The following is a 14,917-nucleotide window of genomic DNA, read 5'->3' as shown; positions in this document are numbered from 1 at the left end:
ATAAATGCAATTAAGTCTATAATTTTCCAACCGGCCAATTTTTAATCCAATCAAACAGGTACTTTAAATCAGTTCCAATCGTTTGAGGGTCTTCAGACAATTCTGTAATAGGCCAAAATGATCAAATGGCACACCAAAGTTTGAATAAACTAACGTGCATGGTTCCAACATTCAATTGGAGTCCGGAAATAAACAAAACTTTGTATTTGTTGACACGCACAATGTATTCCACAAGTTACATGAAATCTACATAGTTACTAAAAGAGAGCACTCTGTGCAAGAAAATTCATTTCTTTACTGTTTACATGGGTATAATAGATCAGCAAGTTCGAATATGATCTCTAAAATCTGGATCAAGGTCCAGAAAACAGGAATTCATCAATCATTATCAGGTTGCAACTCTTGCAATATCTTCAATCAAGTCGCTCCATCTGCAATGAGGTATAGAAAGATAATGGTAATATACTAGAAATCAGTGGAAAATATATCAAGCAGTCGGTGAAGGGTGCAGAATTCAGGTGGAAAAAAGTTTTGCCTTAGAAACTAGATTTGGTCTTCTAAGTTAAAGACCAACATGTGATATAGTATCAACAAAAGAAAGAAAGAAGAAATGTCAAAGTAATGTCGCAGGTACTACATCAAAGAACGTACATATGATTCTATGAGCACCATATATATTTATTTACTAACAATGATATGAATAATAAGGAAAGCATCTATCAACAATACCTTCCAAAGACCATCATTGAGATAATGTAAGTTGTCAACTCCAATTCCCTTGTTGATTGCTTTTCTGAAACCACAAAAGTAATTGAACTTCATGAGTACAAGAATCAACCAAAGAAAATTAAACTAGGCAAGTGATGACTTTTCTTATTTAGCAATAGTCTTAAATTTTATCCTTTGATAGAAAAACAGGCTATAGCATTGATGCAAGCAGCATTGATATTAGAGGCAGTAATTTTTAGTTGAGCTAGGGCTAGTTACACACCGTATATATATATAAGTTTGTCCTTCATGTCGTAACATTCTGTCCTAATTCTAAATATCATTAATGGGAAAGTTGTGTAACGTGCTGATGGGCCTGGACAAAAAGGGCCTCCACTGAAGACATATCAGCAAAGGAAGCAAAACAGGGAATGTTGGAATGAAAACGGTTAAGCAGGGCCTTAACAAACTGCATACGTGTCAAGAAAAGAGAGAGGAGAAAGATTCGAGAATCTAGCCCGGGAAGGGATATTAGAGGGGCTGAAAGGAGGAGAGGGGATAGGAGGATTTTTGGAAGTAATCAGGGTGGCTGCTGTCACAGGATAGGATCATCATTTGTGTTGATTGCTTGCTATTGTTTTCTTTTCGCTACTTGTACTTGGGGATCATCCCTGTAATTTGCTTAATTCTAATAACAAGAGGAAGTTTTATCATGTGCCAACAAATAGAAGACTCATCAATTTTGGTAAGTAAAAAGGAATTCATTATGTACTCACTAGTTGACATGCTAATGCTATATCCACTATTGCACATGGGCAGAACTAAATGTGGGAGGTGCTAAATACATTCTCACGTAAACATTATTTGAGGGGGCCTGCTAAAATTTATACATAGCAACCAACTAAAAAATTGTTTGGGGATGTGGTAGCACCCCCACTTTAACATGTAGGTCTCCTCCGGATTGCACATGAGAGGTTGTGGGCTGATAATGAGAGATATGACAAAGACAAATGATTTATATCAATTTTTCTCTTAAGAGGATGGTATGAGCAGGTTCCCGTTGACCTGTGAACTCAGGGGACCCAAACCAAACCTATATTAAAAAGTCAGACTAGATTGGGTATTCAGTTTGTTAACATTAACAAGAATATAAACCCCACTTAGGTCAGGTTAATTAATCAACTTGAAACTTGTAAAGCCTGATATCTAAATATGCCTGTCTCACTCAAATTGAATGTATTCCCAATCTGATTATTCTACTTTCTCATTGATGATCTGATTGCCTTTGCCAATCAACCACCGTAGCTCACACCTCACATTGATGATAAGCAGTTCATATGAATGAGCTGATGTTGGTGGCTATATGGTCAGCTGCAGAGGTAGCAAATAGAAGGGGTTTGAGTAGTATGTTAAAATGAGTGATTGCTATTAGACAAGGGAGCAGCATTGCTGAGTTGTTTTGCAAAGTTACTGGCTTGATGGTGCTAGGTGTGGGGAGCTTTAGAAGCACCTGTCTTAGGCTTGCAATGGAGTGCACCTGTCTTGTTTGGCACAGTGCAAGGGGTGAAGCAATGTGAACTGGTATCAGAGTACAGCCGATGGGACGATGGGGTATTGTGTTCATGTGAGGGTGAGTTTGCTGTATTTTCCAATCTGCAGATCTTGTTTCTTTCTTCTTTTCTTATATTTCTGAAATTTATAAATACTAAAATATTCCAACCCAATGTCCAGACACAAACTAACCTGAATTTGATCTGGTTGGTTTGAGTTGGGTTCTCCTAAAAATTTTATCAAGTCTGAACTGACTCAAACTAAAGCTTTTTAATCAGTTTGTCCTATTTTCCCCTCAACCCAACCAAACCCAATCACATCCCTACTTGAATGTAAGCAGAGAATTAAATAATAAAAAAGGGAATATCAGACAGAGTCTCTATATGAAAGTGAAAGAATTCATATTTATTTCATTCAACATTCTTTGTCCAGTCAAACAATAAGATAAGTTTCTTACATGTCTTTTGCTGACATTTTTGTAAAGCCAATAGCAAGGGCGTGCTGTTTTCCTTCAGCCATGATGGCCTGAAATCAGATAAATAATGATGTGATGAAAGTTATTATAACTTCACTAAAATCGCTAACATTGTGCATTACAATCAATATACAGAATATAATGGCAGTACCACAGGACTTTCTGCTCCTACTTCCTCATCTAAAGCACCCCCAGGAGATGTAAGACCAGGACACATTATGTTTGCACCCGCCAAGACAAACTTTATTGCACCACGGTCAACTTGTAACTTCTTCATTATATTTGGATCTGTAAAATTAAAAAAACAATATGTTTCACATGCAATATAAAAAACAACCAATTGCAATTTGCATGTTGTCTTGTTAGAAACTCCAAATAAGCTTTATTTTTTGTTGGTCAAAGTATTAGGAGTGAGTGATAATTGATAACTTTTTTTTTCTAATGTATGCCTTAGGCACATACTAAGAACTTATATATAGTAAGTTTTTATTCGAAATCATAGGATCCAATGCATTGATACATTAAATCTACAATTTTCAAACAAAAATTATTATTTATTGATTTCTCATTTTGTGCCGTTGAATACACATTAGAAAAATCATTAATAAATTATTAATCACTCCCTGCATTTCAATATGAGGAGAGATGTGAGAAAAGCGAGAGACGGGTTACAACCCTCCCTCTAAGTTCCATCACTCCCTTTCTCCAAATTTACACTTTTTCTCCTTCATCTATTCTATTCCATATCAATAACCTCCATACTGTAGGTAAAAATAGGAGGACAAGTTCAAGGAAATTTTTCTCAATTCTCAAGGGATCAGTAGAATATAACAAGTGATTATCAGATCATCAAAAGATGAAGAACCATTTATTCTTTACATTCTCTTGTCCAAGATAACTAGCTAAACTGTTAGTGTAATTCTAAGCATCCTACAGCCCCTACCACTCAACATGATCTGAATTGTGGAACAATACAACATCATAAGCATTAAATGAGTCAATAAACCACATCAATGAATAAGTTCCTGACTTATTGTTGTAATAGAACGTCCACCACTGACCTCACCATCAAATATCCATCACCAAGCTCGAGAGAAAGATGGAAAGAAAAATTCCAAGGTCAATTGCCTATGAGTCATGATAATCATAGCAATCAAAACTTTGGTTCCCCCCCACTTCATAGCCTTTGGAAGGAAACTATATAGATGAAGAATTATAATCCAATTAATCAAAATGTTTATTTAAGCTCTGTGCACCAGTATCTAGAAAAGTTCATCTATCTCATCCAATCATTGGTTGCACCAAGCAAAATGTATTTCAACTATAATTTTTCCTTATAATGCATTTAGATATCCTTATTATCATAAGTTGAACCCCAAATCAGCTGCATCGTATAGCAGTTTATTCGGTACATATGCATCATTGGACTATTAAAGGTATGTGTTCAAATTACAGCCAAAAATCCGGTGAAACAGTTATAATTCATTAGACAAGTTAAAAACTGCAACAAACATAAACTTTACATTGATGGAGAAGCCGCAAAGTGGGCATGTATGGTCCATCACGGACACTAAAAAACAAAGGCACGTTGTTCACTAGAACCAGATTGAGATGGTTCTGACTACAAGAACAAGGGAAAAAGCAACCAGTTAGCAACCATAAGAGTCATGACGCGACAAAAAGCACAGCAAAAAGGATCACAATCAAACCATTTAGCAACTATAAGAGGGGACTTCTTAGGAAGTATATCATCCAACACTGGCTCAAGACCTGGATACTGCAACAGAGTGAGTGAGGTTAGTGTCACACGCATCAAAAATCAATTTTGTAATTTAAGCTTTGAAATTTAGCCAAACCCAAAAGTGAAGTCACCTCTTCTGCAATACTTTGCCGTATTTTTCGTTGAACAGAAGCCTTCACTTGGTTCTGTGCAGACACATCTTCAGATGAAAATCTGGCGAAAAAAAATTAACATTGTAAATCTAAACATACATATTGAAAAAACAACATTATCAATAATATCATATTCGTATCAATGAAATAGAGCATGCAACACATTTGTTCATAGAAATATCGAGTAGTTAGGGAAAGTAGTGCAAGAAAAAGAGGGCATGGGAATCCGATACGAAATGAAATGAATGTTTTAGGGTTTCAGCATCGTCAACACCAGCAATGGTGCAATTGTTAACAAAATTCTGACAATATATTTAAACAAAAAAAAAAAGTAACTGGTGAATCACATCATAATCTACGAAAGTGAGATTTTGCAGATGTGTATTTAGAGTGAGTGAGCTTACTTTTTGAACATTTTCTGCAGCGTTCAGCTTCGGAGTAAATCTGTGTGTGTGACAGTGAAATTGTAGAGAGAGAGAGAGAGAGAGAGAGAGAGATGAAAGATGCATACGCAAAGGAGTAGCACAGCTCTCGCAGGTGTTTCTGCATATGGACCATCCACGCTTGGCCCAATATACATTTTCAAGACAATTAGCTTTTGTGGGCTAATGACAAAAAAAGAGTGTGTGAGCTAAGACCTACGATTTCTGTATATACCGCTGTGGTTTATTTTTTAAAATTCTTAAATATATATACATAAAATAGTATTAATGATGTTATTACTTGTAATCATTAAGTAGGGTATAGGATAAACTCTGATTCATCACTTTATAGAATAGAATCTACCTTCTCTCCTAGATTCAATCTCCCGTTATATTAGTTATTTGTATTCAATTAGCAACAACGTAATAAACAATACATATTTTGATATTTATTATTTTTTTATTATTGAAAAAAATTCGTGCAAGGTTCACTAAAAAATTAATGTGACTCATTAAATATGAAATAAGATTTATTCCCTTTTTATTTTGTATATTTTGCAGAATAATATACAATGTTTACATTAAAATATCTTTGACTTTCTAATATGACATTCATTTTTATTTATTTATGATAAGTGTGTAAAATATTAATATTTTAATAAAACAAAAATAAAATTATCATAATCAATATTATTTTAATATTTTAAATATAAAAATAAATAAAAACAAAATTTCTTACATTAGTGAACAAAAAAAAAAAATCACATGATAATATTTTTTTTATATAATCATTTTTTATTAAAAATTATAAAATTCAATGAAATTTAATGTGTTGATGTGTTACAATATCTAATAAAAATTTTAAATAAATTCTTATGTTAAATTATTGCATTGGATGCAATATTTTTAGATCAAGGATTGACATCCTATTGTTGTGACGTAACTCCGAAAGCCAATTGACTCTCTTCAATCTAATGCATGGTGCTGGTCACGAATCAATGTTTAGAAACCGTATAGAGGAAGAAATCTTATGACTAAGTTCAGTTCTTACAAGCCTTTCACATATTAGGACCACAGTGACTCCAAAAAACACAAACAACCAAATAATTGTGGGACAGTGACTAAAAATAAGAAGACTGTTTATCAAGTACACCCAATTGAGCAAGACCTTTGGCAGCAAGACTTCTCAAACGGCCATCTTTTCCTTGAGTTATTTCTACCAAAGGCATTGTGGCGAAAGCTTTATACTTATTTCTCACTTCATCTAGTTGAAAAATTCGTTCTATAGCTATTAGAATCTTTTCCTGCAACCTGGGAGCTGGAAGAATCAGTTGTTTTATCATTGGTGTAATAGCATTTGCATCTGCAAGTACCTTACTTCCACTCTGTGGTGCTTCATTGTCAAGCAAAGTTAATAGTGCATCTAAGGAAGCTTCACATGTTCCAACATCTTGCTCTGCTAGCATTCTTACAAGGGGCTCCAAGGCATTAGCTTGTACAATGCAGAATGAAGACTCAACTGTGCACGTTCCTAGGTGTGCTGGGCAGCCAGTTTCTTGGGTTATAAGGCAGCATTTGAAAATACTTGGTTTCTTCTTTATTGGCTTGCTCAAGCCATATGAATTTTCTGAAAACTGTTTGATTGAAATGGCTGCATTTTGTTTTGAAAAGGGTGTTCCAGAAGACAGCAATTGCACCAGCACTGGAATTATCCCTTCTTCAGCTACTCTCTTTTGCCACTCCAGATTGGTTGAGACAGTGAAACGACAAAGAGCTTGAACAGAATTCTCTATGACTTGCTTTTTGTGTAAGGCATGCTTATGTTGATCAGTAAGACATGTTAAAATAATTTTAAGTGCTCCTGAATCTAGAAGCCATTGAGTCATGTAAGACTCCTGCGGTAGTTTAGAGATGATACCCATAGCCGTAACCATCTCTTCTGCATCATCCGAAACCTCAATGATCGTAAGCAATACTTTAATGAATCTTTCAGTTATGTGCGATGAGATGTTGTCATAATCACTATCTTCTGTTAAGCAATAGAAAAGCTTCAAGGCATTGACCCGCAGTGTTTGGGTATTAAGCTCCAAGTAGTGGACCAATACTTTAGCAGCTGAGATCTGCAAAATTATAACAATGAAATCATTTGTATGTATTGGATGATAATAATACATATATTATTGTTATTATTTGAGATTGCTATTTTGAAAGTGGGGTCTTGCTAACCAGTGTCCTAAGGGCACTAGTTAATGAATCAATAAATAGTTAATTTTTCTTGGATTTCATGTTCAAATGCATTACCAAACATGGAGGTAGGTGCATTTATATCTTTTCCAACAAAATATTTTTTATTTTTATTCCTTAACTAGTGCCTTAGTATTTTCCTTGAATGAAATAATCTGTTATAATAATGCAATAATAAATCTTAGACACGGATGTTTGGGTTATGCTTAACTGTTAACCTTAACTATATATTTTTAGGGGATAGAATTCAGATAGTTACAGTCATTGAAATTATGAGCATAGTTAATAAGTGAAATTCAGTACAGAGGAATTTTTAATGTACTCGAGGACTAAAATATTTCCTATTTTATTCTCCTCCTCTCATCTCTTTCCACTTGCTTTTCCTCTCTAATTTCCTAATCATCTAACATTACAGCTTCATTTTGTTCTAAATATTCAGTATATATATCCAACAAGGACTAGAAATATAGCTCTTTGTCGCCTTAAACAATTTTCTTCAAATGTAATTTTTACTTCTTAAATTTTGAAACTTGTAGAAAAATGCAGACCTGTCTCAACCTCTTTCTGATTCGGAAGCCAGAGAAAGATTGGCACAATGACTGAAAAGCTTTGAGAATCTTGTTTTGTATATCAGGTTCAGTCAAAGAAATTAGAGAGAAGAATTTGAATATGTCTTCCTCAGAATCTAACAATGAAACTTGGTCTGCTTCAGCTTGTTGATGAGTGGTTGATATGGCAAGATGCATTATTGTAGCAACAACATGTTCAAGTAAAGTCGGTGTCTGTAAACTGTGATAGTATAGCAGTTCAAATAATGGTTGAGCAACACCTTCCTTTATCATCTGCAGGCCATTCTCTGGCAAGCTTGAGAGCTGTAGTAGAGCTTTAACAGCCACTTTCTTCATTTCCACATCATTGTTTAAGAGCAGCTGAAGAAGAGGCTGCAGTGCCCCATCTTTGACCAAGAACAATTTATTCTGATCAGTCAACGTAATTTCTGACAAAGTTTTAGTCATGACTATCTTCATATTTTCGGGTCCTACATCAAAGAATTATTAACAATCAGTGAGTACTATGGTTGCATGTCAGATTCATACTTCAGAAAAGTTCCCTTTCAATGAAAAATCAAATTTTGTTCATTTTAGGAATAAATTCCATGTTTTATAGTTCAATTTTCAGCATCAAAGTTATACCAAAAGGTTAAACCTCCGTTGTATTTCCACCTTTACTTCATTGGCTTTTATGTGTCTTCGCTTCTTTTTGTACATCTATGTGCAGTAGACAAATGCACATTTCTACACACACTAGTTTCTTTTTTTAACAGACGTGATAATTTATACACATTAAGAAAGGAAGCAAAACAAGAAATATAATAGGAAACTTAGTTTCATTTGTAACCATTGTCAATTTCAGAGAGTTTTGTCTATAAGCACAAGCAATTAAGCATATATAATTCTATAAATGAGATGGGTGAATTCATATTTGTTACAAAACATTTTTTCTAAAGTATGTTCCAAAAATGTTGTATTTATATCTTACTTCATAGAGCCGTATCGAGATCAATGTCAACTACTAAAATTCAAGTCTCTTTCCCCTTCTCCGAAAAAGGAAAAAAGCAGTAAACACAATTTTGGTGATCAAGACATAAATCACTGTAAATTCAGAGGGTGTGTCTCATTTATGGAATACCTGTAGAAAGTTTTAGCAGTAAAGGCTTAAGATAATTTGCTTTTGCCATCTCTATAACATTCTGATCAAGGAAAGAGAGGTTCTCCAGCAGCTCATGTGCATTTTTGGTTGCTTCAACATCATCACTCTTTAACATTGTTACCAGGAGAAGTATGCTTCCTTGAATGTTTCCTATGAGATTGCACACCATCTTACATTTAGATAACTCCAACAGCAACTCCAATGCTAACTTGCTTTCCTCAATTTGACGCGCAAGTGAGCGAACTATTGATCCAAGTGCATTATCCACTTTAGCAATATCCTCCTGCCAGAAAGTAGTATATCAGTATCTTTATTATGCAAACTCAATATTGTTCTCTTAGTTTTGCATAGAGCTATTCAAACTTGTGCATAGTTAAAAATGAGAAGGATTTATGAGGTACCTTGTTCTCTGCATTATCAATTGCAAATAAAGAGAGGATGAGTAAAACACGCTTCCTTATTTCTCTATTTTTAGAAGCAAGAAGTCCAATAAGAACAGCAATGTAATTCTCCATTTTAAACCATTCTCGGTGCACCTCTCTTTCTAAGAATAGGTCCTGCAATTTGTCTAATGATTGAAGCACTCCCTCGTCTTCATTTGTTTCAAGTTCAGATTTGATGGTAGAAATGGTAATTATTGTGTTCCTGTCCTTCCATTCTTGAATAGACTGTTTTAAAGTTTTGTTTGGCCTCAGGATTGAAGTATCCAGAGGCAACATGGTCAAGGGACAGTGATTTTTCCCTTCAGCAATCCACTTCTCTATTGCACTTCTCTCAAATGTCTTCCCAGAGGATGTCTCCACAGGGTCCACCATAATATCAAGAGAGATTGGACAGTAAAAAGACTGAAGAGCCATCAAGGGTCTCCTTCCCAAGGAATTTCTCTTTTCAAAATATTGGCTTTCCTTCTCTTGTGCTGAAGTTATTAAATCAGCCTTTCCAAACACTGCAATAACCTGCTCCATATGTAGAGCTTCAGCCACATCTATCCTTGACTTAGCATTTTCCATTTCATTTTTCAGCTCTTCAAACTCTCTCTTCAAAGCACCATGCTCCATAGGGACCCCTATAGCATCTGCAACACAAGCTAGCAACTGATTTGCATATGACCTATCAACATTTCCCTCTTGTATTGCTATCTCAATTTTTTCCAAGATTTCCTCATCTAATTCTGCTATTTGATAATCAGCACCTAACATTTTCTGGCATAACTCACTTATCTGTTGATTTAAACCAGAGTTAATGTCCAATGAGGCCAAAGGGATGAGACTCACTGCTCGGCTTATATCTTTGGTACAACAGTTCAAGCGTGTAACTATCTTTCTTGAATTGATTAAAAGATAAAGTTTATTTCTACTGTTGCACTCAAAAACAAGGTGCTTAGCAACTCCAACCTCACGGTTGAGAACATCCGTAGCATTTTCCAAGCTCTTGGGATTGTGTATATCTTCCTTTGATAAAGACCTCAATAGAAAAGAGATATTGTCCAAGTGAATAGAAAATCTCTTAAAATTTTCCTTATGAATCACAACCTCATTGGCCGCTTTGACAGTATCAACTAAAGTTAAGATGGGCTGGGAAAGTAACTCAGATGCTGGGGTAATTGAGGCAGGAACTAATAATTCACTCGCCATTTCATTACTCAGGTTTGTTCAAAACCAAAACTCATTTTCCCATCAAGCATAAAAACTAGAAACCTGACCAGAACAGTGGTGAAATTAACAAATATCTAATTAATTATTCTAATATTTGTATCACAATATAAGCATAATGAAATAAATTTTCATCTGATATAATGATTCAGATCTAAAGGAGCTCAAGTTCACAACTACCTTGACCCATGTATGAGTGAAACAAAGACATTGGTGAGCTGAGAAATATGCTCAATTGACACAAACTGCTGTACTGGGGTGAGCTGAATAGCAGAACAGAACTCACAAGTCCAAAAACAAGAAAATAAATATTTCCTTCAACCATTTAATTTAATAAATTCAAATAATACTATAATATAATATACATGCTATAGCAGAGAAATGCAAGAACCAACCTGAGTGTTCAAGAATCAAGTGTTAGCAGAATTCCCTGGAAAATTAGATGGAATAGAAGAGAAAAGTAAAATAACAATTGGGTGAGATCATATAAGATTCTACTCATTTGTCATCGGACAAGCATGTTATCGGAAAAGAGAAAGGAAAGTAGAAAGTTGAAACAGTTGTGTTTCTTTTCTGTTTGGTTCTTGAGAGAGAGACCTGTATCGTTGGGTCTTCACTCGGTTTTGGTTGACTTGTGCTGTAGTGCTTCATTCTTACAAGTTTCAACTTTAAACTAGAAGCTGACGTATTCGAATCGGCTCATTACGAGTAGAAAACACAAGTCTAATTTGGCTTTGTAAAAAATGTCCAAATTCAATAAAGTTCAATTCCTTCGAATTAAAAATGTCTAAATTTACTTTTAACTTAAAATTTAAAATTTGGGTCGTGTGGGTTGAACAGGTCTAATTCGTGGGCTCTAATTTCAACCCAACCAGTCAAAACCTTTTATTCGTCGTATCTAAGACCAACCTATAAGGTTTTGCCACATCGTACGACATGGTTTGTTGATATAAGATGTGGTGTCGTGGCTAGTTTTGGATGGTGAGAAGTGACCATACATCGTTGCAGTGGAGATTACTTTAAAGTTACGTGGCCTTCTGTGACAGTGGCGCCAAATGTAACGGTGAAACCCCACTTTTTCTTTTCTTCATGCCGGCTTAGTGAAGTAAAAATTAAAGTAATTTATCAACATATAAATTAAAAAATATTTCGGCATCTAGGCAATAAGTTTATAAACTCATTGCGAACATGATGTCCAACTTAATGATATCCAAGCAATTTGACTCAACCTTGAGCAACTCAAAAGATTATTTAAGTTTAATGATATCCAAACATCAGATCATGCACTCTCAATTCAAGCTGATATCAATTTCTAGCACCAATTGGTAAACACTGAGTTGCCCTTTTCATCAAGTTATGTAGAATTTGTTGTTATAAGGTCCTAACTTGGAATCAACTATATAGTTTGAAAATTGTTTTTTTTTTTTTTTTAATTTAAAAGGGGGTCTAAGCCCCATCAAGCTAATACAAAACGAGGCAAAGAAATTCCTATTGAAGACAAATTTGTCGTTTATTAACACTTTAACGATGAATTAGTTATTATTAATATAAAATCTTTGAAAAATATAAAATTTTGTAATACATATGTCAAGAATATGTGAAAATATGACGTTCTTTTTAACTTCCAATATTCTTTTAAAAAATATTCAGCAAACGATTGTCTTATATAATAAATAATTAAATCCATTTTAATCAATAAATTTTAAATTTATATAAGTATATCGCATAATGTAATAGTAAAATCTCGCTCTGCATCAATTGATCGATGTATATGATGTACGTGGAACGAGTATTTTCAATCGTGCTATTTTTATTTACCAGTCTTAGTTATAATAATATTATCACATATCATACTAATAGATATAATTTTATTGATATAGAAAATGAACATATATTATTTTACTGGACAGGGAACTGTTTGGTCCCACATATAGAAAAAGAAAACTAAATACTTATTCGGCTCAGTTTGGTCAAATATTTTTTGTCAGGATTAGAAGGTAATTAACTCAATTAAGGATAATAATCAAGACATTATCTACTTTAAAGTAAAGGGCCAAAGCAAGGCTAACTCAGCAAGCTCATTAGCCCATAACAATGCCTATAAAAGAAAGGTAGGAAATACAAGTAAAGAGTTAATTTTTTATTATTAAATAGCATTTATTGTTTAGAACCGAATCCTGACTTCAGCATCGGAATGCCTTTTGCAGGTACCCTTCTCATGTTAGCGATAGTAAGAGGGACATCACTGCTTCAGAGCAGAGACTTGAAGACTAATGTTTCCCTAACAGGAACATCGAACTGCCTTTCGGATAACGGCTCGACTAGACAATGGGGCATACAAGCTAGACACACTCGGAGGGAAGACAATACTGAGAACATGGAATTGTACACATTTAAAGCATTATTTCAGTTAAATACATGTAATATGTAATCAGTGTACATGTTTCTTTACCCAGGTTTTGTCCTCTTAAAAGAAAGTGAAAAGAGGTTTTCCTGGAAAGTTTTTAATGAGACACATTATCAATAAAGCACATTTTGCAGCTATTTGGTTTATCTGGATTTTAAATCTAATTCCCTCCCAAGTACCTCTACTCAGCCAAGGACGAATCATTTACAATTCTCTCTCAAGTACTTTTACTTGGCTAAGGTTGAATTAATTAACTCTCTCTCGAGTACTCCTACTTGGCCAAGGACGAATCATTTACAATTCCCTCCCAAGTACTTTTACTTGACTAAGGTTGAATTAATTAACTCCTTTCGAGTACCCCTACTCGGCCAAGGATGAATCATTTACAATTCCCTCCTAAGTACTTTTACTTGGCTAAGGTTAAATTAATTAATTCCCTCCGGAGTACCCCTACTCGGCCAAGGATGAATCATTTACAATTTCCTCCCAAGTACTTTTACTTGGCTAAGGTTGAATTAATTAATTTCCTCCCGAGTACCCCTACTCGGCCAAGGACAAATCATTTACAATTCCCTCCCAAGTACTTTTACTTGGCTAAGGTTGAATTAATTAATTCCCTCCCAAGTACCCCTACTTGGCCAAGGATGAATCATTATTACAATTCCCTCCTAAGTACTTGGCTAAGGTTGAATTAATTAATTTCCTCCCAAGTACCCCCCTACTTGGTCAAAGATGATTTATTAAAAATTTCCTCCCAAGTACTAGGCTAAGGTTGAATTAATTCCCTCCCGAGTATCCTCTACTCGGTCAAGAATGACTACTATTAAATTCCCTCCCAAGTCTCCTAACTTGGTCAAGGTTGAACTAATTCCTTCTGAGTACCCCTACTCAGTCAAGAACGATGCACTTGTTAAAAGTGAAGCCATCATTTTATAGAAGGATACAATAGTAATCAGTTAAGAGCGAGACAAAGCATAAAAGGAAAAATTTAGTATTCATTTACCAAGACATTACAAAAATCTAGGCATTATTGGCCCAAGAACAAAGAAAGAAAAATTACAAAATGAAGAATAATTTCCCTCAACCCTGGCATCAGGACTAGGGGCATTGTCAGTTGTTGGAGCTCGGCTGGGGGCTTCAGCATCAGGTTCTACATCATCGTCCACGTCATTATATGGTAGAAACTTTTTACCGAAAAAGTCTTTGGTTAAATCAAAATAGAAATCGGTTGGTACTTGGCAAAATTCGTAGCATTGGCGCACGACATGATTAAAGCCAGCTTCATGCTAGACAAAAATCTTGTCAGAACAATGGTCTGAAAATGCCTTCATCTCGGCCTTAACTTTTTGGCTTTCCCGAGTTAGGGCCTCCTCCATTTCAAGAGATTTGTTTTTTAAGCACTCCTCCGTCTCCAAAGACTTTGCCCTTAAAACTTCTACTTCTACATTCTTGGCCCTTAGAGCCTCCTCAGTGTTCTGTAACCGATGCTCCGTCATGCTGTAACTTTCTTTAATTTGGACAACCTCGGTCTCCAGAGCCTTGATGGTCTCGGCAAGGGCAGATATGGCCGCCTCACTCTCTTGCTTAGCTTTTTGAACCTTCTCCAACTCTAGTAAAGGTTCCAAAGCTAACCTTCAGAGCATCCCTATGGATCGAGCTTGCAGCTCTACATAACATAGCCACAAAGACTTGTGATCCAGGTTATTGATAATGTCTTTCTCCGCATCAGAAAATATGTCAGGGGCCGCCACTCGTCCAACATGAACCCCTTCGGCTAAGAAGGAGTCGCATAGTACCCCTGAAGGGATTATAGAAATTGAGGAGCTACTGGCCCCAACCGTTCCGGCAACACAGG

The 14,917-nt window shown here is 35.2% G+C and overlaps 2 protein-coding genes across 9 annotated transcripts; both read right to left on the bottom strand.

The window, feature by feature from the left end:
* Positions 1-46: 46 nt before the first annotated feature.
* LOC113850041 (malignant T-cell-amplified sequence 1 homolog) lies at positions 47-5,217 on the bottom strand. The gene is made up of 8 exons (XM_027480363.1): positions 5,032-5,217; positions 4,607-4,688; positions 4,444-4,511; positions 4,258-4,355; positions 2,886-3,022; positions 2,717-2,784; positions 730-793; positions 47-431 (listed from the first exon to the last, which is right to left on the bottom strand). The coding sequence occupies exons 1-8, from the start codon at positions 5,040-5,042 to the stop codon at positions 414-416; spliced, it is 546 nt and encodes a 181-aa protein (XP_027336164.1). The 5' UTR covers positions 5,043-5,217; the 3' UTR covers positions 47-413.
* A 409-nt stretch (positions 5,218-5,626) lies between these two features.
* LOC113872035 (U-box domain-containing protein 43-like) lies at positions 5,627-11,417 on the bottom strand. 8 transcript variants are annotated; one of them, XM_027509256.1, is made up of 7 exons: positions 11,253-11,417; positions 11,051-11,085; positions 10,836-10,936; positions 9,405-10,700; positions 8,983-9,286; positions 7,842-8,332; positions 5,915-7,169 (listed from the first exon to the last, which is right to left on the bottom strand). In XM_027509256.1, exons 4-7 carry the CDS (start codon positions 10,635-10,637, stop codon positions 6,171-6,173), a joined length of 3,027 nt encoding a protein of 1,008 aa, XP_027365057.1. In that variant the 5' UTR covers positions 10,638-10,700; positions 10,836-10,936; positions 11,051-11,085; positions 11,253-11,417; the 3' UTR covers positions 5,915-6,170. The 8 variants fall into 8 exon arrangements, with proteins under 8 accessions (XP_027365038.1, XP_027365019.1, XP_027365057.1 ...); XM_027509266.1 differs by having other exon boundaries at positions 10,836-10,918; XM_027509246.1 differs by lacking the exon at positions 10,836-10,936.
* Between the last annotated feature and the right edge of the window lie 3,500 nt (positions 11,418-14,917).

This window comes from Abrus precatorius, unplaced genomic scaffold, assembly GCF_003935025.1.
Source record: "Abrus precatorius isolate BTA unplaced genomic scaffold, Abrus_2018 Scaffold10, whole genome shotgun sequence".
In the NCBI taxonomy this organism is placed as follows: Eukaryota; Viridiplantae; Streptophyta; class Magnoliopsida; order Fabales; family Fabaceae; genus Abrus; species Abrus precatorius.
The sequence above is the reverse complement of the archived record's forward strand: the minus strand, read 5'-3'. Positions and strand labels throughout refer to the sequence as shown.

What these genes read in the sequence shown, in the direction of transcription:
- LOC113850041 (XM_027480363.1), bottom strand. An exon ending in CCTCTTATAGTTGCTAAATG is followed by an intron (nt 4,356 to 4,443) that starts GTTTGATTGTGA and finishes TTGTTCTTGTAG; the next exon opens with TCAGAACCATCTCAATCTGG. An exon ending in AAAATGTCAGCAAAAGACAT is followed by an intron (nt 794 to 2,716) that starts GTAAGAAACTTA and finishes TTGTGGTTTCAG; the next exon opens with AAAAGCAATCAACAAGGGAA.
- LOC113872035 (XM_027509237.1), bottom strand. Translation starts at nt 10,637, where the DNA reads ATGGCGAGTGAATTATTAGTTCCTGCCTCAATTACCCCAGCATCTGAG. An exon ending in TTGATAATGCAGAGAACAAG is followed by an intron (nt 9,287 to 9,404) that starts GTACCTCATAAA and finishes ACTTTCTGGCAG; the next exon opens with GAGGATATTGCTAAAGTGGA. An exon ending in TCAGAAAGAGGTTGAGACAG is followed by an intron (nt 7,170 to 7,841) that starts GTCTGCATTTTT and finishes ATAATTTTGCAG; the next exon opens with ATCTCAGCTGCTAAAGTATT.